This window comes from Ochlerotatus camptorhynchus, unplaced genomic scaffold, assembly GCF_037179485.1.
Source record: "Ochlerotatus camptorhynchus isolate MF236.1 unplaced genomic scaffold, CSIRO-AGI_Acam_v1.1 ptg000388l, whole genome shotgun sequence".
Taxonomy (NCBI): domain Eukaryota; kingdom Metazoa; phylum Arthropoda; class Insecta; order Diptera; family Culicidae; genus Ochlerotatus; species Ochlerotatus camptorhynchus.
This window is the reverse complement of record NW_027040875.1, coordinates 229,191-253,119: the sequence shown is the minus strand read 5'-3', so window position 1 is coordinate 253,119 and position 23,929 is coordinate 229,191. Positions and strand designations below refer to the sequence as shown.

Below are 23,929 nucleotides of genomic sequence, written 5' to 3'. Positions count from 1 at the left end.
GGCGCGCAGCGGGCAAAGTGAATCACAGGTGGAAGGCAGACTGCGAAGCTGGTGGTGGCATAACAGAGGACATCCAGGCCTTAGCCTGACTGGTTAGTATGGTAAGTTCCAAAATATAAACAGTGAGAATGCTCATCAAGGTCGCCAATTCGAAGTCTTATATTATAAATTTACACAGATTATTTAAATTGTTACATGGGAACATTTCATAACTTTCCAATTTCTCGAGATCATCTTTTTCTAGTCCAGACAGTTTGATAACCAATAATCGAGGTTGAAATTAAAAAGAGATTTTACTACTACTGGATCAGGCATGATAAATAGAAAAATTGTGAAATTACATTTTAAATTGTTTATTAATAATTTCCAATCATTAGTTTAAATACAGAAGACAGTTTTATGCCACGTAGCTATATTCATCTCCAGAATTGGGTGTCCTTTCGATATACTGCTTGTCGATCAACGATTCGATGCATTTTTTTATCATTCCAATGCTTGGTGCGAAAGACACTTTCGATTGAGCCAATATCTGGATAGAATAAAGAAAATAGGACCATAACGCTCCCAATGACTAAATACAAAATTAAAACAAACCTCCTGAATCAGTGCATTGTGTCTCAGCACTTTTCTAGACTTCATGATGCGGACTATAGTTGCCTGCAGGTACATCTTCCTATCTTCGTCGACAGAATTGATCGTATTTTCAATCTGCAAAAACATTTAAAGTGTACTTTACAGAAATAGAATGGACATACAAATGACAAAAAGTGACTAGGTACATACCTCTTGAGGAGTTTCTTTTTGTAAAGCTGCCGTGATCTTAAACTTGGTTCTTTTGTTAATATAGTTTTTATTGAGGGACAGTTTCGAATTTTCATCCACGCCCTGAAATATAGTGGTAATAAGTTTAGCAGGTATTACAGATCTACGTGACCAACATTACCTCAGTATCAACCAGTAATAGCTTAGACTCCACTAGACTTTGAATATGTTTCTGTAACATATCTTTATTCAACTGTAATGAATCCTGTATTTCTTTGTAGTGCAAACTATCAGTAGATTCAAACAGCAAAAGGATTGCCATTTGATATGTCTGCATAGTAACCATATAGTTTCTATCCGCAAATGAGATTTTTAGCTCGCCATGGCATAAATGATTCAACCAAGTCAGCTTTCTACCGCTGAAGTTCACGTGATAAAAGCTCTCAAACAATCGAATTGGCTTCTCGAACTCCTGAGGCACTGCAAACCCGGTGGTAACCTGCGTGGGTCCCAACGGCCAAGCACCAGCCTGCAGAATTTTAATGGACAGATTTATTCCTGAAATTTCAATGGTGAGTAATATGTACCTATATAAAAGAAGAAAACATTGACTTACCTAGTTCTTTATTTTGCTGCTTCAAGTAATGGCCAAATTTAGTGTTTAGGTCTGCAGACACCGATATATCCGTAAACATTCGGTGCAATTTATTGGTAAATTCATAGCCACAAGCCTGTTTGAGTTTGTTTATCATCATTTCTTCGGCATCCATACTTTGAGATTGATCGTGTATAAGTCTAAAATATGTAAAGATTAAATTAGTATCGTTGCTCCACTCCTCTAAAAAAGGCGGGCGCGTAATAAACTTAAGTAGCTACACAACTGCATACAGTGATGGATAAAACAATAACACCTACTCTCAGTATACCTGTAAGTAAAACATTCAAACCTTCCTATAATCGTATATTAAATAAACAGCAAAGCGAAACTACTTGGCAAGCACTTGTGCTAATATAAAATCAACAATCGATATGCACATGCAAAAACCTTTGGACATCAAAATAAGACCACTTCGTAATTCCGATGATTATTTTAAGTGGTAAATATGTTACATAAAGGTAAGCAACACAACCATTTATTTTTACTTTTACTTTGAATTTGATAGAAACCTGTGGAGAAATGTGGAAGCGGAAAGCCAAATCGTTGCAAGGTTCAATGAACAGGGAAAATTGCAACGAGAACTCACCCACCAATATCATCGGAAAATCAAAAACTTTCAATGCTCTTAAAGTCTGGTCCACTTAAAATCCTGATACTTTATTTATTCTAGCGCCTCTAGTGGTAGGATTTGGAATATTTTAACAACTATTTGTTTTGAAAGTACACGTGTTTCGGTGGTGAAAGTTTCGTCTCGATAGTGTAGCATTAAAAAAGATGTACTAGATGGAATACATGGAACCGCGAGTACCAGTGAACCGGCAAACGGTCCCGGTCAGACAACACCACCCCAACTGCCAAGAAGCGAACAACCACTCAACAGAAAATTGAGAATGAAAAATTACCACCGTTCTTCGTGAAGGGATTCCTACTCTGATTACGGTAGAAAATCGACTTTTACATCGGTAAAGGTCTCCAATGCACCATCCACCTGTGCATGGAAGGGTACAAGCTAATGGTTAGGTTAGTTAGGTTTTTGGAAAAGTCGATCGGCCGTTCATCAGCTTATTTGAGTAACAAACATTCACAGGCAGAACAAGTCTGTTCCTAAAACTGCTGCCCTGGATTGTTAGATTGTTAGACGTTGAAAAAGAGTTTGAAACTATATTTGAGCATTATGGCCTGGTGTACAACTTGCAATGATACGGTCTCCTGATTTTCCTCGTAACGATCATCTAAAATCATATCTTGGACATGGCGTTCAGAGTCTCTTTGAATAACACTGCATCAGATACCTTCAACATTGGTGTGGGTATACGGCATACCTCAAGTAAGTATCCTTGGGCCCATCCTATTCAACCTGTTCACCCCTGCTGTTCCGGCTCTCCCAGATGGTGGAAAGCTGTTTTTGTCCACAGCTGACATATCCATCGTCTAGAAAGGAAGGGTAATCGGATCTCTGAACGCCAAACTTCAGAAAGGCTTGGATGTCCTGTCTGAGTGTTTCAACAACTGGAAGATCCGTATCAACGGAACCTGGTACTCCAAATTGTAGAAAAGCACTTATCAAACCCAAAATAAAGAAGATTTCACTACTATATCATTGACCATTGTGGTTTTGTAGTACGATAGTAGATGTTTAGAAGCGCTTTTTTCTTATATAAATGTATTGCGCTATCATTATAAGTGCTTTCCACGTTGCTGTCTTCTGAGCACTTATTCCTTAATTCATAAGGAATAAATGCACAGAAAACACCAAGTCGATACAACGTAAAAGCGCAATTATAGGAGCCCAGTTACAAATTCACTTTTCCGCACTTTTGAGGAGCCCAGTTACAAATGCAAAATACAATAACATGATAGACAACTAAGAACACGGGATATATTACAATAAATCAAACTACTAATCGCAGTGGAAATATGTCAAGAACAGTGTGGAAAAATGGTACAACTCAATTTCTATGTCGACCATGCTTTAGGAAACAGATCTTGAATAAAAGTTTAAGTAATACGGCAATAACCTACCTTTTTGCCAGCATCCTGCTGTAAAACTTCTGATACACATCCTTATCCTCGATGTACTTAAATATAGTGATACTTTTTGTTAATTTAGATTCGATTTCTATCTCTGTAGTTTTCGACTTCTTCAGCAAGCTATCACAGTACTTTGCCACTAGTTCAGCACTCTTACTAGGTTGTTTTTCACACAGTTTTGAGTTTATGACATTAGAGCAAGCTTTATCGAGAGCACTTAGGAACACTGGATCTGAGTTAAATGTGTCAGCAATGAGCGCTTCATACTTTTCGTGTACTTGCAGCATTCCTTCCACAAACTGCACGTGAACCTGGTAAAATTATACAATGAGAAGAAAAAAAAATCAAATAGTAGTTTAACAAAAAAAAAATATCACCTACCGTGTCACCTTTTAATGTGGAAATCATCTGAATACCTTCATTCCTTATGTGCTCCATGAATGTTTGAACCAACAATTTCAGTGCATCAGGAATTGGCTTGAGAATCGTATAAAGATTCTTCAGGTCCTTTTTCCTCTCAGATGAAACCATTTCACTGCACTCTGAATACAAGAAGTCTAAATGATCCGTTATCATCCTTTGTTCACATTCTTTCCGCAGCTTGGGAATTGAGCTGTAATTAAATGAAAATATATATTTCACAATCTCCAGTACCATGCGCCAGTATGCGAAGTCATTGACATCACTATGTTTTAAAGTTAAATAAAATCTCGACTAAAAGAAAATAGAAATAATACAAAGTAGTTCTTCGGACTGGGATGGCACTTTCCCTTTCGGCAGTGGACTGTATCGGCAATGGTTGGTGGAGGAGGCAAGCGTCGATCAAAAATAAAACTCATGTAGCTCTGAAAAGAGCTGGTGGGGTTCAACGCTGCTCCGAACCAGGGATGTATGCTGGGAAATGATTCAAACTTTTGCTTTTTGCTGCTGCTGATGCTTGCTCGTGGCCGGTTGAAAGGTAACTGAATGAATTTGGCTAATGCGTGCCACTTTTTATAGAAGGGCACTGTCCGCGCGTGGTGAAGTGGACGTCGTTGATTGCTTGATGTTTTTTGTTGCTTTTCGTCAGCGGCGGTTGTCAAAATGGTTGGTTCACTTTCAGCGGAGACGGAACATACTCCCCTTGGTTGAGGTAACTCAACAATTACCAGGCGGATGTACGTTATCTTCGATGGGCAGCACCAAAATCTTGTTGATAGGGCGTCGGTAGCTACAAACCCCCTGCAATGACATCGACAGTTCGAACCAAACCGCCATCGCCCGGATATACGGCTGTGATGCGACCCGACTTCCAGTTGAGTGGGGGTTGGTTTCGGTCGTGGAGCAGAACAACCATGTTCTCGCGGATATCCGGCTTAGTTTGAAGATTATTCTTCCTGGGTTGCAGGGTGTTCAGGTAGTCGTGACTCCCAGCGCGCCAGAAATGTTCGCGCATAAGTTGCAGGTGTGCCATCTAGTTAGACGCGTTGCCTTGACGTCTTCCAAAGATAGCTCGGATATGGCAGTGAAGGGCGTCCGATCAGATCGTAGGCTGACGTGATCGGGTCGTTGGAGATGGAGTGGTCGAGAATTCAGCATCGTTTCGATTTCAACCAGGACGGCGGATAGCTCCTCGAACGTGAGCTTTACGTTGCCGACGATACGCTTCAGATGGCTCTTGGCGGACTTGACTGCGGCCTCCCAAAGGCCACCGAATTCGTGTGCGTCCGGTGGGATGAAGTGCCACTCGATTTCACGGTTGCGGCAGAATTTCTCGATGGTGTCAACGGCTTGCTGATCTCGGAACTGTTGGAACAAGGCGTTCAGTTCATTGTTGGCACCTCGGAAGTTGGTTACAACTGTTGGATCATTCTTATTTATTTGTTTATTTGTTATGGTTGCATCAACAGACTAGAAATAGTCCCAATGATGTGTTGTAAAAAAGTACAGATTATACAGACGACATACATATACTACAGTTACTACAGTTAAGGCTCTGAAAACATCTCTTCGGATACGTAAGGGCTCGATATTGATCAATTGGCAGCGATTCTCGTAGCTTGGAAGACGAAGTGGGTATCTCCAAGGCAGCTTACGGAGCGCGAAGCGAAGAAAACGTCGTTGAACAGATTCAATTCGCTCGGCCCCATTATTGTAGTTCGGGCTCCAGACAGCAGAGCAGTATTCCAACGTAGATCGTACGAGAGAGCAATAGAGCGATTTCAAGCAGTAAATGTCCGTGAAGTTCTTAGTAATCTTGAAGACAAAGCCAAGCGTTCTGGACGCTTTGTCGACGACATACGATATATGGTGTGAGTATGTCAGCTTTGAGTCTAGAAAAACGCCTAAGTCTTTCACGCAGTGCACCCGTTCGATTGTCGTGCCTAGTAGTTTGTAGTTGAAAATAATCGGTTGTTTCTTGCGTGAGAAAGTAATAACTGTACACTTAGCTGGGTTGACCACCAGTCGGTTTAGACTACACCAGTCAGCAAAGATGTCAATCTGATTTTGGAGAGAACGGCAGTCGGCGAGTGAGCGGATGCGCAGAAAAACTTTCAGATCGTCTGCAAACGATAATCGTGGCTCTGTGATAACATGGTGAACGTCGTCGAAGTAGAGGAGAAATACCAATGGTCCCAGATGGCTGCCCTGAGGTATACCGGACTTTGCGCAGAAGCTTGCTGAGCGACAAGTACCCAAAGTTACTGTCAATTGGCGCTCCGTGAGGTATGAACGAAACCATCTCAAAAGATTTCCACCGATCCCTAGCCTATCAAGCTTAGCGATCGCAATTTCGTGGTTCAGCTTATCGAAGGCTGCCGTAAGATCTGTGTAGATAACGTCCGTTTGGGTCCGAGCAATCAAACTGTCTGTGATGTAAGACGTTAGGCACAGCAGGTTCGTAGTTGTGGAACGCCCAGTTATGAATCCGTGTTGATCTGTACTTAGATATTGCCTGCAATGCGCATTTAGGGACTCTATGACAACCAATTCAAAAAGTTTTGATACAGCACTCAGCGATGTGATTCCCCGGTAGTTGTTTACGTCGCGTTTGCTTCCCTTTTTATGAACAGGAAACATATCCGCAGTCTTCCAGCAAGACGGAAAGATGCCGCTGGAAAGAGAGAGCTGGAATATGCGGCGCAGTGGATCTAAAAGACAAGAGATGTTCTTTTTAAGAATAATCGACGGAACACCATCGGGTCCAGCCTTAGTTGAAGTCTTAAGTTTAGATGCTGCTCTAGAAATCGTATCTGTAGTGGCTTCGACCATGCTGAGCGTTTGGTTGATCAAAGGAACATTACTGGCCGCGGAAGTAATGATATTAGCGGAGAGTTGCTCGGCTACAAACACACTAGCAAATTTGGCTGAGAACAGGTTGCAAATGTCTTGTTGATTTCCAGCAGTTTCATCATTAAAAATCATGGAAGAGGGTAAGCCGACTTCCCTGCGTTGCTCATTTACGAAGTTCCAGAAGGATTTCGGGTGTGATTTTAGCCGCCGTTGAATCCTCCTTTGATAGCGTTGAAAACAGAGACGACTTAACCGCTTATACTCGTGGTTGAGTCTGACATAGTAGCATTTCAGTGGCAGTGTGCGGAGTTTAGTAAATCTTCTGAGAGCAGCCTTCTTAGTTCTTTTCAACGAGCGAAGATCTTTCGTCATCCACGGGACGCGAGAGTCGATATGGATGATCTTTTTGGAAACGTGTCTGTCAATGACATATGCCAAGACGTGAGAAAAGGTTTGTGCAGCAATGTTGACGTCTACAGGATCTAGAATATGCTCCCAATCTAGATTAGACAGCACATGGACGATACTGCAATGGTCAGCTCTACGGAAGTCATATGACACAGCGTTTGGAGTGCTGGTGAAATCATGGACAATATTATTTTCGATCACGATAACTAAAGCAGGGTGATGATGCACTACCTTGACTCGGGTGCCGTGGAGAGGAAAGGAGCTTAGTCGTCCAAGGAATCGCTTCAGTGACGCCATCGGCACTTAAGTCGGATACCACTTCTAGGTGAACGGCCTTGGTGGTCATACAAACATAGACGGTCACATAGGATTTCACCAGGGCACGACGGCGCAAACCTTGCTTAATCAGGAAAGGCCCGGCGTAGTTCACCCCGGTCACGGCAAATGGGGGCGACGGTACCACTCTCGATTCTGGCAGGTTTCCCATCAGTTGACTGGTATTGGGTGATCCAAGAGACGTTTCTCAGTGGAACTGCCAGCTAGAAATCTAGAGTGTGTGAGTGATCTGGTGTTAATGGTGCTGAATGTAAACATAAACAAAGCAGAAATTCATATGAAAATAAACTGCCAGTTCTACTGTAATCTGTCAAAAGTTCTTGATAAACAAAAAAGTCAGCTGATCGCAAATGTCTCGTGGACGCCTTATTCTGCTAGCTTAAAATGTCTTTTTTTGGTATAGGGTTAAATACCCCATTTCCGGCCTATTAAGCATAATCTGCACTTAGTCTTTCTCAATCTAGATCAGTTTAGCACTAAACGGAATGTTATTATTACTGATGGCTTCCAAATTTATTTACCTTTCCGTACGTACCGTAAGATTTGACAAGGAGAAACCAATCGTTGAGATGTTGTCAAAAGTCTAACACTAATTCTTGTCGCCAAACTCGGCCTAACGCATTGAAACGCAATTGAAAAGCCAATGAATTCACTTCGGCCTGTCGGATGAAGATAAAAAAATGATTCGGTCGGAGCGCTTCTTTTGTTTTTGAGAATAATGGGTGCAAACCTTCATATCACGCGTTCTCATTGACTTCGTTCGGTAGCTTATTAACTGAAGTATAGTACCAAACGCATTATTGACTTGTTAACTCTGAAATCATGGATTTATTTGAAGTTTTCTGCTCGATAGGCCCAAAATAGGCGATTAGGCCGAAGTAGTTCTCTACCCTACACTGATAAAATTTCAAAGATTGTTTTTATGTGTCGCACACATGAATTTTTGCAATGTGATCAACAAATGATAGCTATTCGTCGGACACATACTTAATATGTGTATGTATATATAAAAGCCATGTGTAACCACACATACTATTAATTTGATTCATAAATTTCATGAGAGCTTCTGGGTGGATTCTGTTTATGTGTGGTCACATTTAAATCATGTGGAATTTCACATTCGTCAATAAAAATGTGTGGAATTTTATTAGTGTAGAGCATTTTACGAGACGTTTCTGATTCAACTCTTGAATGATTTTTTTTCCAGGAGACGGTTACCTAACGGCTGTCAGAAGCAACATCAATATCATCAAATTCTGTCAGGCAAATCAGCTCCTGTCATTTCGTAAAATGGACTATGAAAGAAACGGAAGTGATGAAAAACAAAACAAACGGCACTGTCGAAATCATCACACACAAAGCTAGTGCCAATGCATCAATAAAAATGCTGAGGTTTTGACAGAACTATGCTGTGGCTACCACAGTATTTTACATTTGATCGTCCATATACAGTAGCGTCAAAAGCATGCTGTGTGTGGTGGGTTCAAAACTGGACCATCTAAAATGATCAATTAGTGCTGTGACGAGGTCGTATTATTTATCGATAATATCGATATCGGTCTCTGAAAATATCGATATCATTTCGATATCGGATTATGAGTATCGATATCGGGTCCGATATCCAATATTCAATGGAAAATACATTAAACTTATTTAATTCTCTTCCAACATAATAATGAATTTGGAAAATCAAAACATTGACTTTACACAAACACACATATTCTGTCCACTTTCGAGGCTACATCGCTCAAAATACGCCTTGTTTAAAAAAAGGGTCTCGATGGACCGAGGTTGTAATATTTGACAGAAGTTTCAGAGCCACCTGGAACAAACATGGAAACGTACTCTTCTTACTTGTCCTAAGTAAGATTAGTACCGAAAAAATAGCACACGTCATTAGTTCAACACCATTCCTCGCGTACCTACATATCAATTTCTGTACGAGGTGAGCCGTCCACTTCGGTTATTAATGCGTTGAACCATTCCCTCGTGATTACTCCATACCGCATTAGCGGTAGAGATCTTTCTCATTGGCTCGTCGCGAACAAATTCTTCCAGATCCTCCAACTGGAGATAGAACCACCAATTATAGAACCATGTCAATGAATAGAACTTGTGACCGATATCGAATTTTGATTATCGTTGATATTGGATTTTTAAATATCGGTTATCGTATCGATAATTTAGACCCGATATTTATCGATAATATCGGAATTATCGATATCGTCACAGCACTAATGCCAATTAGCGCATACTATGATTAAATGTATCAGTTTTTAGCCGCACTGAGTGTAAAGATCATCAACATTTTGCAGATTTTGGTAAAAATATACCGAATAAAAAAGCAATTTTTAGCTGTACTGCTTAGAAAGCGACCCGCTTAGGGAAGCAAAATTTGATTTGCTATTTAAAGCTGCGGAATTGAATACTTAAAATTTTAAATTTTGTCTGTTTACATAAGACATTTATTGAAATACAGCCGCCCAGAGCCCAAATAATTCATGTATCTTACAATTAGCTTCAATTATCAAATACTGGACCTAGGGCCAACACTGACTCACCTACCCTACCATGGTATTCAATGGTTACTATTCAGCTACAAACCAAACTAATCAACCCCTCCCCCCTTTAATTTTATTTGTAAAGTCCTTACCTGTTGTGAAGATATTTTAAAGCTCGTCTGTTTTCTTCATCGAGTTTTTTAATCACTTCTTCCATATAGCTGCTAACCGTGCAAACCTAAAGGAATAAAATGAACAAGTTTTTTTTATTAACAAGTATGATTATAATATAAACAATAAACACCATATTGAGTTATTACTTATTAGCTTGTTTGTTTTATATAGGGGAAATGGATATAATGTCGGCCTAAATGCCCCTTATTTGGGCCCATACATTAATTCAGCAACTGACTAAATTTTCAATAGCGACCAAAAATATCCCAATGACGCGTTCATCTAGATAAAATTGATAAATAGCTGATTTTTAGCGATGGGCCCAATCTTAGATCCATAGGCCAACATTAGAGCCATTTCCCATAGGTAGATACTTTGTTATTCTAGATTCATGTTTTAAAATACTTCTTATGGCATGTCCAAAGCATAAATCAACAATCAGACAAAAGTTATTTTTTTTTATAAAAAAAAATACTTAATTTTATTCTGTACTATGAAACATAAGAAAACTTTTAATAGTGATTGAGTGATTTAAAAAAAAAACGAAGTGACATAGGATCAGTTTTGGTTCAAATTAAGGGACTCAATGGTTTCCAATACCGAACCAAATACTAAAAATACCGGATCCAGTACTTTTGGTATTCGGCTAGCCACCAATCTAATAAGCTTCCTAACCTTAAGGAAAACTGAACAAAGCTATATAACTTACTTTTTTACATAACTCTTCCTTCAGTTAACAGAGTTTACGATGTTTTGGTTTTAAAATAGTAATAGAGTAAATGAAACCCATTTCTCGGAAGTCCATTTAGTGGAAAACCATTTGACGGAATGCCCCATTTCGCGGAATTCAACATCTCGCGGAATGCTACATCCTGCAAAATTCCGATGCCCGGAGAACCCCATTTCCCCGATTTTTTGTTTCTTCTTCGAGTTTTTCTTTGTCATAGTCTTTGGCACCTATTTAAATCTTTTGGTGTCAAAGACTATGACAAAGAAAAGCTCGAAGAAGAACTGCTAAAAAGGGGGTTTCCGCGAAATGGGTCGTACCGCAAAATGTACTTCCGCGAAATATTTAGAGATGAACTAGCCTAAGCCTAAAAATCTCTTTAATAAAGAATTAAAAAAAAAAAAAAATTCCGCGAAATATATTTCTGTGAAATGGATTTCCACGAAATGTCGTACAACCAATACCGAAAATAAGTACCGGATAAAAGCACTAATTACTACAATGAGCAAAACGTTGAAATTCGATCATCGAAAGAAACGATTTTTTGTAGAGAAATCGCCAATCCAAAAATCTACATAGAGGAATTTATACATTTTCGTTAGTCTAAGCAGCGTCCGAGCATTTATTAGCATGTTTTCCGTGTCCCGCATACATTTTACGAGTGTGTTTATTTACATTTATTTGCTGCGAGCCTACCTGCAACAGTCGATTTGCTTCTAGCTTATAAAATTCTCCGCTATCTTGCAGCAGTGGAGATTCGAATGTCTGCTGGTATAGTTGCAGTGATCCTTTCTTTTTGTATTCCTGCACGCAAACGAAGCTTTGAATAGCTCCTTTGATTATATGTTCCATATCGGTTCGTTGGTTTGTGTTTAAGCGATCATTCCTAATACCTTCTAGAAGTTGGGCAACCAATGCGTCACCAACGTTTTCGATCATTTGCTGGCGCCAAATATCGAGTCCCAGTTCGCCGATTTCAAGCTGTTCCTGAGAATCATGATTAATGCATCCATAAACTACTTCGACTTCTGATAGTTTTTGCTTTTTAATATGCTGCTGATTCAGGTAACTAGCGGAAGTAATAAATGTTTACAAATTATCAACATGTAAGATTTCTATACATATATATGTATGACCGAAAAACTAGTACGACCAAAGTCCGATAATACTTACAGATACAGGTGGTTTAAGAATTCTACTCCTTTACTGTATTGAGCCCAAGCATCGTGATAGCGTTGCAGTAAGGCATACGCGGACTGTTCGGAATCATTTGAGCTGATGGAAGGTTGGGAGACCTTCTCTCTCAGTAAGCTCCGAACATGTTCTTCTAAAAATGCTTTCGTTTCAGAATAGAGCTTATCAGCCAGTGGTTCCGGATGTGCTACGCATATTGAATAAATATCACTAGAAATATATGAGAAATAGTAAAAAAAAATTAAACAATAACATTGCAGATTGAGCCCTGGAAAAAACCAGGGCTGTGAAATCGGTGAAAAATATTCCGACTCTGACTCCGACTCCGACAAGACAGCATATTTATGGAAAATGTTTTTTTTTTTCATAATGCTGTTATTTTTCCAGGCTCATTTGCTGTAGCTTTGCGGGGCCTTATAGAAAATGGTTGATTTGGTGATTTATTCTGATTAGAATAAATAAAACTACCTATACGGTAATAAGTTTTTTTTTATCCCTATAGGATTACAATGATCGGGGTTCGTGTTTGAAAATTTTTTTTCAAGTGACTATGCCGGACGAATTAGTCTATGGTGAATGAAAAACACCGGACTATCGAAATCAGCTCTCATAACCTTCTTGATATATATTTTTTTGGAATCAGTGTCATTGTCTTTGTCGATGTCTTTACGTTTGTCATTATCGTTAGAAGTGTTTTCTCAATGTATATGTTCTTGTCAATGTCAGTATTGATTTAAGTATCCGTGGAAGTGTTTTAATTGTGTGTGTGAGTGTGTTTTCACCAAATGATTATATTTCTTCCTCATCTCCTATTTTTAACTGCGTCCAAGAATAATTGACTTAAAAAAACGTAGTAAAAGTTCATACCATAAGATGTCTAACTTACTATCCACATTTTTTCGACTAATACTAAAATGTTATTTTTTCTAATTTGATGACGACAAGTTGCTCAAAATAGCAGCCTGTAATTCCGAACCAGAATCCCCTCAAATTTAATATCTTTTGTGGATTCGTAGAAAGAAAGTTGTGCTAGAAGGTAAATAGCTACCTAAAAATACTACCTACATAGTTCCCAATCAGAGCCGGATCATTGAACAAAACCAAAACTACAACCCTGAATAATTTATCGATATTTTTCTAGGCTTATCCTATTCTTATCGCTGATTCTGTATAAATCTTAGCTATTTAAATTATAGTTATTCATAAATTTATTATTGAATATATGGTTGAATTATCTATTATTGAATAACTATTATTTATGGTAATTACATTAAAATTTTACATTACGATTAAAATGAATTATTGACTACAGATTGTAAACGTGACTACAAATATCTCAAAAAGATATTCTAACAAGTTTCTCTGTATACAGAACAAATCTGATACTATAATCAGAATTGCTCAGTCTGCATGAAGCAGCCGATTTAATCATGGAAGTTTTATTAACAACCAAGAATTAATCGTTTGAGGTATACTAAAGCATTATGAAGGTGATATGTATCACTATGGGAAATCATCATAGTTGCGAATATAATCAAACTAAACATAAGCCTTTGCTTCAGTACCGTCAACCTTCATGTCCATGGGGAGACTAAAACTATACGGTAACAAGTTATTGTGGATAAATGTTTCACATAGTTTGCATTTCAATCTATACTACATGGCATTTTTTATATAATGCGTTTATTTTTCCAGGCTCATTTGCCGTAGCTTTGCGGAGCCGATATCCATTGTTTAGATCACACAATTCCTTAAAACTAACGTTAGTAAAGCGGGGCCGATTACTCGCGGCTATCTCGAGGTTAGGGGTAACAAATTGTAACAAATGGATGGCAGGGTAGGGATTGAGAACACAAGACCAAACCAATGTGCTCTTGATCTCGAACTAAGCGACATACTAATGAAAAAGACAGACATGGGGGTACACCGATGAGGAGCTAACAGCTTGGGAGTGCGGAGGATTATGCGCAGCGAGAGAGTAATGCTACAACGTCTGTTGTCTGGAAGAAACGAGTAGGAACTAAAACTTTATTTTTACTGTCAGTTACATGGGGTCGTGTGCTGTAAGCTACACTGTATCAAATCTAGTAATTCAAATCATTAACTTTATTCGTTGCTGGCATGGTTGTGCCAACACTCCTCCTCAACGCATAGAAGTTTACATGACACCGAATGACTCACGGTGCCGCTCCAGCTTGATCCTGTCCAGCGGCTTGGTCATGATGTCCGCAACCATTTGATCCGTTGGTAGATAACGGATATCAATGACTCCCCGTTGGCGTAGATCCTTCGTGAACTCGTGTTTTGTATCGATGTGTTTGGACCGGCGCTCCATGCGGTCCGACTCCACCATTTTTATACAGGACTGATTGTCCTCCCACACGAGTATGGGGTCCGAGCTGTCTTCTGCAAGATCCTTGAGAAGCTTCTTCATTCATAGTAATTCCTGGCAGCCTTCCGATAGGGCCACAAACTCGGCCTCGGTGGACGACAGGGCGACGCAATTTTGCTTCCGCGTGACCCAGCTCACTACGCCACCGCCGAACTTGATGACCTGACCGGAATTCGACTTCCGATCGCCTTCATTTCCGGCCCAATCCGCATCGACGAAGCACTCGAGACCTTCGGCTCCGCCACCCAGGTGCAGACGGAAGTTCTTGGTCCCCTTGAGGTACCTCAGCGTACGTTTAGCTTCTGTCCAGTCGCGATCTGTCGGATTTGACACCTTCCTGCCCAGTAGCGAAGTCCCGATGCTGATGTCTGGCCTGGTATTGTCCGCGACATATAACAAACTGCCCACCAGCGAACGATAGGACGTGTTCGTTGGCAGGGCTGTCTCCTCCGTTTGTTTTATATAGCCTGGGTCCAGCGGTATCTTCGACGGCTTAGCGTCCCCGTGTCCGAACCTTCCGAGCAGCTTCTCGATGTAGTTTCCTTGGTTCATGGTGTAGTGCCCGTCGACCTTTTCGATGTGGATTCCGAGAAATTGACGCAGATCTCCCAGAGAATACAGCTTGAAATGTTTCTCCAGGGCGGTCCGAATTTGCTCGAACTCCTTTTCCGAGTGGCAGAAGACGACCATATCGTCCACGTAAATCACGATGAAGCACCTTTTCCCGTCCTTGTTCTTTTTCACGTAAAGGCACGAGTCTGCCTTGCCGGGCTCGAAACCCATCTGCTTGAAGATGCCGTCGATTTTCGAATTCCAAACCCTCGCCGACTGTTTCAAGCCGTAGAGGCAACGCTTCAAGTGGCACACCAAATTGCCGTCCGATTGGAATCCTGGGGGCTGCTTCATAAAGATATCTTCTTCGAGGTCAGCATAAAGGTAGGCGCACTTGATGTCCAGGTGTTTTGCCATCATGCCGTCTCGACTCGCGATCGTTAGTAGCGTCCTGAGGGTTGTTTGCTTCACTACTGGTGCGAACACCTCGTCGTAGTCCGTACCGTAGCGCTGTGTGAACCCTTGCGCTACCAGCCTTGCCTTGTGTCGTACAACTTGACCGGTCTCGTCCTCCTTCTCCTTGAACGTCCACTTGCAGCCGATCGCTTTTCTTCCAGGAGGCAGTTGCACCAGTTCCCAGGTCTGATTCTCGGCGAGTGCGCCGATCTCCTCCTCCATCGCTGTCTGCCAGACAGCCTTTTCGGGGCGTTGGACCGCTTCCTCGTACGTTCGTGGTTCCTTCACAAAATGCTTCTTCACGCTGGTCATCTCGTCGAACCGTTCCGGCGGGATACCTTTATTGGCCCGTTCGGATCTTCTGGGTTCGCGTTCGTGGTCTTCCTGATCGTTGGCTTCTTCAATACCGCGCACAGGATCGACGTCACTGAAACCATCAAAATCTGCTTCGGACTCAGCAGTACCAAACTCGTCATCTTCATCTTCTTCAGCTACGGATTCGGCAACGGGCTCGATTTTCTTCAGTATCGAGTCAAACACTATTATCTCCTCCTGGCTGTAGACAGGGGCCGGCTTCACGATTGGCTTCTTCTTCTTCTTATGACCAACCTCGGCAGGCACTTCCGTAGCACTTTCGATGAACCTGACGTCACGGCTCACTATCACTTTTCGCGTAGATTTGTCCAGGAACCTGTAGGCTTTGTGCTCTAGTGAGTACCCTACGAAGACGAGCTCCTTCGCAGTGGTCGTGAGTTTCTTCCGCTTTTCTTTCGGAACGTGAACCCACGCACTGCACCCGAATACTTTCCACGTCCGGTTTGGTTCCGTGCCACAGTTCAAACGGTGATGACTTGACGGCCTTCGTCGGGAGTATGTTCTGGAGATACACGGAAGTGTTCAATGCCTCCGCCCAACAGCACTGTGGCAGGTTGGAGTCAAACAAAAGGCATCGAACCATCTCCACAAGGTAGCGGTTCTTACGTTCCGCTACTCCGTTTTGCAGGTCCATCGTCGCTTTCGTGCTTGATGATGAATCCTTCGGGAACGGAGCGCGGGAGCTCTTCCCTTTCAGGCAACAATCACATGGCTCTTCGATGCCGCACTCAAACACTTCCAAACCGCTTACCAAGTCTTCCTTTTTCATCCGGATGATCGCGGTCGGGTCTCTGTGCCCGAACCGTCTGTGCCAGACGTGCTGGCAGTCTTTGTTGTGGTGGCTGCTCGCCGACAACACGACCTCCTCCGGTTGCTTCAGCTGGTACAGCCCACGCTTCAACGTTGCCGCGGCTACCGTCGTCCCGTCACGCAAGATTCGGCACCCACGGGCATCAAAAATCACTTCGGCGTTCTTCTCCACTATTGCCGGCACCGACAACAAGTTCATGGCAAGACCGGGTGTGTAAAGCGCGACACTTATGTTCATTTTTCTCGGTAGTCCATTTTCATCACAACAGTCAATCGTGCCACACCCCTGGCCTTCCACTTTCGCGAATTTTCCGTCGGCAAGCGTCACAGATTTAATGTCACAACTTTTCAATTCACCGAAAAAACTCCGATCGGCAACTGTGTGGCTCGTCGCACCCGAGTCCACTACCCACGGCTTCGAACCGTTAGAACTTTCACACGCGCCGGCGACAAACGCGAACGAAACACAATCTTCCTTTTTCTTCTGTTGTTTTCCTTTCGGCTTCGGGTCGCCGTCCGAATCACGACCGCGCTGCGGGCACTCAAACTGCTTATGGCCCTCCTTTTTGCACCGGTGGCAAATTAGAGGTTTCTTCTTGTTGTTCCGACCGTGCACAGTTCCGACTTTCAGCACCAAATCTCCGGATGATCCTTGATGTTTTACGGCCTCGTCCAGCAGCTTCCGTTTGACGAGTTCGAGGGTGAGGTCGGTGTCAGACCGGCTCTCTAGGGCGGTCGTCAGCGTGTCGTAGGAACTCGGCAGACTTCTCAAGACCATCGTGACCTGAAGATTTGTCTCCAATTTCTGTCCCGCATTCTTCAACCTCTCGAACAAATCCTCCATGGCAAAGAGGTGCTCCGCCATATTTTCACCATCCGCGAAACGTTTATCGCAGATCTGCTTCAGAAGCGAAACTTTTGAGGTTAGGGTTGCTGTTTCGTGGTGCTTCTTTATCTCGTCCCATGCTGCCTTCGCTGTCTTGGCCTTACGGATCAGCCCGTGTTGGTTATCCGAGATCAGGAGGCCGATGGTGGACCGAGCCTTGGAGCCCAACGCTTTCCAGGCGTCGTCGGTTTCCCCTTGCTTCTTGACGCCGGGGTCAACGCACCGCCACAAATCCTCTCGAGTGAGGAGCAATTCCACCCTAAATTTCCAGGTGGGATAATTGAAATCGTTCAATTGTTGGATGTTGAACCGATTGCCATCCATTTCCGCGCGAAAACTTTCGAAACTTTGCGAAAAACCGAACAATTTTCGCGAAAGAAAAAAAACCAAGGAATCTCAAAATGGCGTTGAATTTTCTTTTGTTCTTCCACTCTCTATCACACACAGGCCCATAACCTGTCGGAGGATTATGCGCAGCGAGAGAGTAATGCTACAACGTCTGTTGTCTGGAAGAAACGAGTAAAGGGTGATACGGTCAAAATTTGGTCAAGGGAAAACGCGTGTAAATCGGTGAAATCGTTTATTTAAAAAATCAAATTAAATTTCTTTTTCAAGTTCAATTAGTATAAAATTCAGGAAAAATATTCAGTTAGGCTTCCGCTTTTCCAAATCCGAATTGCCGGGCCTTACGCTTGACCCCTGCCATCAGATTTTGTACAGCCACCTTGTCCACCTTCTTCGCCGCAGAAAGCCAGTTTGCCTTGAACTGCTGCTCGCCCTTAGCAGTTTTTTTGGTCTTCTTTAGGTTCCGCTTGACAATAGCCCAGTATTTCTCAATTGGGCGGAGCTCTGGCGTGTTGGGAGGGTTCTTGTCCTTGGGAACCACCTGCACGTTGTTGGCGGCGTACCACTCCATGGCCTTTTTACCGTAATGGCAAGATGCCAAATCCGGCCAAAACAGTACGGAACAACCGTGTTTCTTCAGGAAAGGCAGCAGACGTTTATTCAAACACTCTTTCACGTAAATTTCTTGGTTGACAGTCCCGGAAGCTATGAAAATGCTGCTTTTCAAGCCACAGGTACAGATGGCTTGCCAAACCAGATATTTCTTTGCGAACTTTGACAGTTTCATGTGCTTGAAAACATCTGCTACCTTTCCCCTTCCTTTTGCCGTATAAAACTCCTGTCCCGGAAGCTGCTTGTAGTCGGCTTTGACGTAGGTTTCGTCGTCCATTACCACGCAGTCAAACTTCGTCAACATCGTCGTGTACAGCCTCCGGGATCGCGCTTTGGCCGTCGTATTTTGTTTATCATCGCGATTTGGAGTCACTACCTTCTTGTAAGTCGATAGTCCGGCTCGTTTTTTGGCTCGATGCACGGTTGTAGACGATACACCCAGCTTATTTGCGGCATCTCGGAGAGAGAGGTTAGGGTTTCGCTTGAAACTACCGGCAACTCTCTTTGTCGTCTCAGCGGCTTCCGGTTTTCGATTTCCCCCCGATCCAGACTTCCTGGCTGTCGACAAACGTTCCCCAAACACTTTAATTACATTTGTAACGGTTGATTTGGCAACTTTTAGCGATTTTGCCAACTTTGCGTGCGAGTAGCTCGGATTTTCGCGATGCGCGAGCAAAATTTTGATACGCTGCTCTTCTTGCTTGGACGGCATTTTGACAACTGAAGAGTGAATTCCAAAATCAAAATAGGAGCAACATTCTACACACACACACCTTCAAAATGAGGGGTGTTCAGGTTTTTTAAATGCAAAATTGAAAGAAATACGTCAAGTTGATATTGACCAAATTTTGACCGTATCACTCTTTAGGAACTAAAACTTTATTTTTACTGTCAGTTACATGGGGTCGTGTGCTATAAGCTACACTGTATCAAACCTAGTAATTCAAATCATTAACTTTATTCGTTGCTGGCATGGTTGTGCCCTCGGGCCCTGAGGGATGTGGATAACTCAGATCTGGCAACACGGTGTAAGGTACATGACCAAACAACATGCTCGATATCGTGATAACCACTGCCACACGCATATAAATTGCTGCCTGAGAGTCCAATTCGATAGAAGTGCGAATCTAACGAACAGTGATTGGACATAAGCCTTGACATAACGCGTATAAAGTCGCGGCTCATGTTCAACCCTTTGAACCATAGTTTTTTCGACACCTGTGGGAGAATAGAATACAACCATCTTCCCAAATCACCATCATTCCACGTTTGTTGCCAGCTGATGAGGACTTGCTGACGAGCAATGGAGAAAAATTCGTTGAAGGCGAATTGTCGCTCAAAAACATCGCCTTCCAAAGCACCCACCTTAGCCAACCAGTCCGCTTTCTCATTACCCGGAATTGAGCAATGAGATGGGACCCAAGCTAAGGTGATAGCAAAGATATCTTATTAACAAGATATCCCACTAATAAATTCCTCATACAAGTCATATAATGACCACCCTTATGTGATCGCAGTGCCATCTGTTGAGTGCACATTGAAACTGTTGGGAATTCCCCGCCAACTTCACCACCAGGGCTCAATAACTAACAGGTGTCAGCATGACAGATATCAACGCGGACGTTGATGATCAGCCGAGGAAAGACGATATCATCCTCGAAGTCATCATCATTATATAGCAATAGCAAGATTCTTACTTGTTTGTGATTGCTCCGATTTCCAATCATTACCACGGGGCTGTTCATAAACTACGTAGACAGTTTATTGGGATTCTTGACCCCCCCTCCCCCTGCGTAGACAATTGTCCATACAAAAATTTTAAAATTTGTATGGGCCGTGGATAATTGTCAACTTTTTGGCTTAGCTCTGGTACTCTTTTCGGTCCCAAGCTAATCGATTCACCCCTCGAAACATAGGAAAAAACAATAACCCCTCATTTTATCTGTCAAACATTCATAGAGAATCAAAACAAACATTGTGTAGTTCTAGAATTTTGACTAGAATGGGGTACGTTAATCGTTTGCTTGGGACCAATAGGCTAGTCAAGTAGTGAGCCAATTTAAAATCGTTAGTTTCGTATTGATTGTTGGTAATTTAGCCAATTTAAAATCGTTAGTTTCGTATTGATTGTTGGTAATACCAACAATCAATACGAAACTAACGATTTTAAATTGGCTCACTACTTGACTAGCCTATTGGTCCCGAGCGCCAAAAATATCCATTCTTAACTTTCGATTACCGCACATTATCTAGGACTATTAGGACAAAGGCGATCGGGCCGGCGCCGGCGGTGTAGTGGTAAGCGTGACTGCTTTCTCACCCCAATGGGTCTGGGTTCAATCCCAGCCAAGGTCGGCGGGATTTTTCTGAGGCATAAAAATCTCCACTCAGAATAATCGACACGTTATTGTTACGTGAAAAATCACGTGGAGTCTCTCTTTTCACCTTTATGTCAAATTTACGTTACACAAGTAGAGTCTACGTGATACCACATACGTATCAACGGGAAGTCCCTTTAAAGTCACTAGGTTTTTTAATGAAACGCACGTGATTTGCACATACACAAATTCTATGAGCATTTTATACGTAAACCCTAAATGATTTTCACATATGGGTTGATGCATATATTATGTCACGCTCTAAGGGGGGAGGGGGGGTCTAAGATTTTGTGACAAGCAAAAGCAAGAGCAGGGGTTAATTTTTTGCTGTGACATAATTAATGCATGGGCCCTATGAAAAAAATAATGAGTGCCTCACTCATAATGGTACACAATATGGTGTTTACATGCCAATTAAAATCTTGGGGCTTATTTTCGTGAGACAATTTCGTGTTGTAAGTATATAATGGCTGAACCAAAAACAAACAGACATAACACATTGCATATTTCTCATTGTAAAACATCATCGCTATAACATTACAGCCATCTGTTGAGTACACTGTGGTGGGTAGTACGCTGAACAGATGGCGGTAGTATGTAAACGTCAAACGCAAGGAAATTGACTATGAGTGCCATACGATACTTATAAATTGATTGTTTAATACCAACTACGATACTTATAAATTGATTGTTTAATACTTGTTCGATGAACAACTTGCGAGAGTTATGTCTGTTTGTCTGTGGCTGAACATTTTATCACAGACAAATTTTATGGTGAGAATAATTTGTAACATGTTTCTTTATTTTAGTCTGACGACAAGGGGCACCATGGATTGAAATGCGAGTTAAATGCCCCTTTATGTGTCCCATATACTTCCCGAGTCCAGTTTCGCTCGAAGTAATTTCTTCTTCTGTGTGTATGTTTGCCACACTTAAGGTATCTTGATGCCTTAATGGTCAAGGAATACTGTAGCATCATTTTTCATTTGATATCAAGAATACATTTGATTTAAACCGGAATAAAAATCATTGAAAACCACCATGAATTCCATCGAAAGAATCAAGAATCACATAACTTCTACGTGATAATCCCGTGACCATCTCGCTCACTGAAATGAGTGCTTTCATATGATAATCAAGTAACACTTACGTGAAAAGTACGATGGAAAAAATCGATGTATGTTTTCACGTAGCATTGTCGTGAAAATTCAATCACGTCTTCCTTCGGAAGGGAAGTTAAGCCACTGCTCCCGGCCCATGTGTGTTTGAATGGGTGCGATATCCTACGCAGGTGTAAGCTGCCTTCCTGCACATTCGATTGCCGTCAATGGATGGCGATCGATGCCGGTCGGTGATTCGCACTAGATTTCGGAACAAAGACCGACGTTAAATAAAGGAAAGAAGAATAAGAAGAAGAAAGACGATCGGTCTCCTTTGTCCTAACAGTCCTAGATAATGTGCGGTAATTGAAAGTTAAGAATGTGTCTCAGCATTCACAATAATATTCTAGTCAATTTCCGTGCGCGTATTGAACAACAACAGCCAAACGTATGAACGCATAGGGTGGCCTCAGCGCATTTTAAGCGGAATGTCGCAAGTTTTCATGGGTGTTTTAAATCAAACATGAAGATACCTTAAAACCTCTATCTTTCAAAGTTTGTACGTTTGTAATGAAAATGTATTTTCCTTGACCTGATAAAGGGTTTAACCGACAGGGTATTAGACTGGCCCACATTTATATGGGGGAAATTTTTTATCATTTTTTCAACGGGCCAACCCCTAGACCCCTGTGCCATTAGAGAAAACCACTCTCTGAAAATTTCAGCTCATTCGGATGAAACACGAGCTGGCGCTTTCGATTTAAAATTTATATGGGGATATTGGCTGAAATGTATAGAGAAATAACATTCCTACACTCTTTCGTGCATAGAACTGGTTTCAGCAAACTCGTTTAAGCTTGTTACGATTGTTACTCATTAATTGAACTACAAGTTTTGAAAATCTGAATCATATCGAGAATAATGAAACTTTTTTATGATCGGTAGAGTGTATGAGTTATTTTTTCATGTATTTTATCAAAATTGCCCATACAAAATTCAAACTAAAGGCGCCAGCTCGGGTTACATCCGAATGAGCTGAAATTGTCAGAGAGTGGTTTCCTCACCTAATGACACAAATCTAACCGGGTATCGTAGACTAAATAAATTACAATTACAAAGTCCCTGAAGTTAGAGACAAATCCCTGCACTTCAACGAAACTCTCCGAATTTCTACTAGGTTCACTAAATTTCCCTAACGTTCGCAAAATTTCACTGAAGTTCTACACAATATGCTGAACTTTTTAAAAACCCGGTGAACTTTTACAAAAACATGCTTCACTTCTTGAAAGCTTCCTGAACTTCATAGTTTCCATAAATAATTGGCGTTTGTAGCCATTGTTTACAAAAGTACTTACGTCGATTTGGTTATTGCTAGTGGGGTTTTACGCCACTCTGTCTCTTATAATAATTGTTATCGCAATAACACTAATCATGATAGTCGTATAACATGCTATAACTCTCCAGTTATAAGTATGAATATTGGTAAAGTTCCCGACGAATAATTGCGTTTCACCTTCGGTTTCACTACTCCTACTATATGAACAAACTTAAAGGAGGCTGGGTATAAATTTTGCATTTTATGTCTTCGAGAAATACCTTCTTTTATTGAGGTTAAACATGAATGAATAGCAAAATAAAGACTCACACGAAACGGCTGTTCCATTCTTCTCGTTTCACTCTACCGAGAGTTACCACCTCTTTAATAGTCCCTTTCAGTTCATTCCAGGTTTGCTCGAAGTCTATTCGTTTTGGTTTCAAGGACATGTTGTTCAATTTCTTCTAGGCGATAACTTCTGGAAGATTCAGACAAAGTTTAACCAAGGAACGTATATATTACCTAATTACCGACCAATAAGGAATTAAGACAGCTAAGTTTTGTGTTCATTAGCAAAAATGCAATGCCAAAATCTCTTCTGCTCGCGGTACACTGCAGTTTTGATCTTTCACTTTTCAAAATAA

At 41.6% G+C, this 23,929-nt stretch overlaps 1 protein-coding gene across 3 annotated transcripts; it reads right to left on the bottom strand.

The window, feature by feature from the left end:
* Positions 1-337: 337 nt before the first annotated feature.
* Cul2 (cullin 2) lies at positions 338-23,929 on the bottom strand. Of its 3 annotated transcripts, none has more exons than XM_065233076.1 (12): positions 23,808-23,929; positions 23,616-23,760; positions 12,044-12,274; positions 11,567-11,939; positions 10,122-10,207; positions 3,833-4,064; positions 3,443-3,762; positions 1,379-1,557; positions 944-1,320; positions 784-885; positions 595-708; positions 338-529 (listed from the first exon to the last, which is right to left on the bottom strand). In XM_065233076.1, exons 2-12 carry the CDS (start codon positions 23,732-23,734, stop codon positions 398-400), a joined length of 2,265 nt encoding a protein of 754 aa, XP_065089148.1. In that variant the 5' UTR covers positions 23,735-23,760; positions 23,808-23,929; the 3' UTR covers positions 338-397. The 3 variants fall into 3 exon arrangements, with proteins under 3 accessions (XP_065089148.1, XP_065089146.1, XP_065089149.1); XM_065233074.1 differs by having other exon boundaries at positions 23,616-23,763; positions 23,820-23,929; XM_065233077.1 differs by having other exon boundaries at positions 23,820-23,929.

What these genes read in the sequence shown, in the direction of transcription:
- Cul2 (XM_065233076.1), bottom strand. Translation starts at nt 23,734, where the DNA reads ATGTCCTTGAAACCAAAACGAATAGACTTCGAGCAAACCTGGAATGAA. An exon ending in TTCTTAAACCACCTGTATCT is followed by an intron (nt 11,940 to 12,043) that starts GTAAGTATTATC and finishes TACTTCCGCTAG; the next exon opens with TTACCTGAATCAGCAGCATA. An exon ending in AAAAAGAAACTCCTCAAGAG is followed by an intron (nt 709 to 783) that starts GTATGTACCTAG and finishes ATGTTTTTGCAG; the next exon opens with ATTGAAAATACGATCAATTC.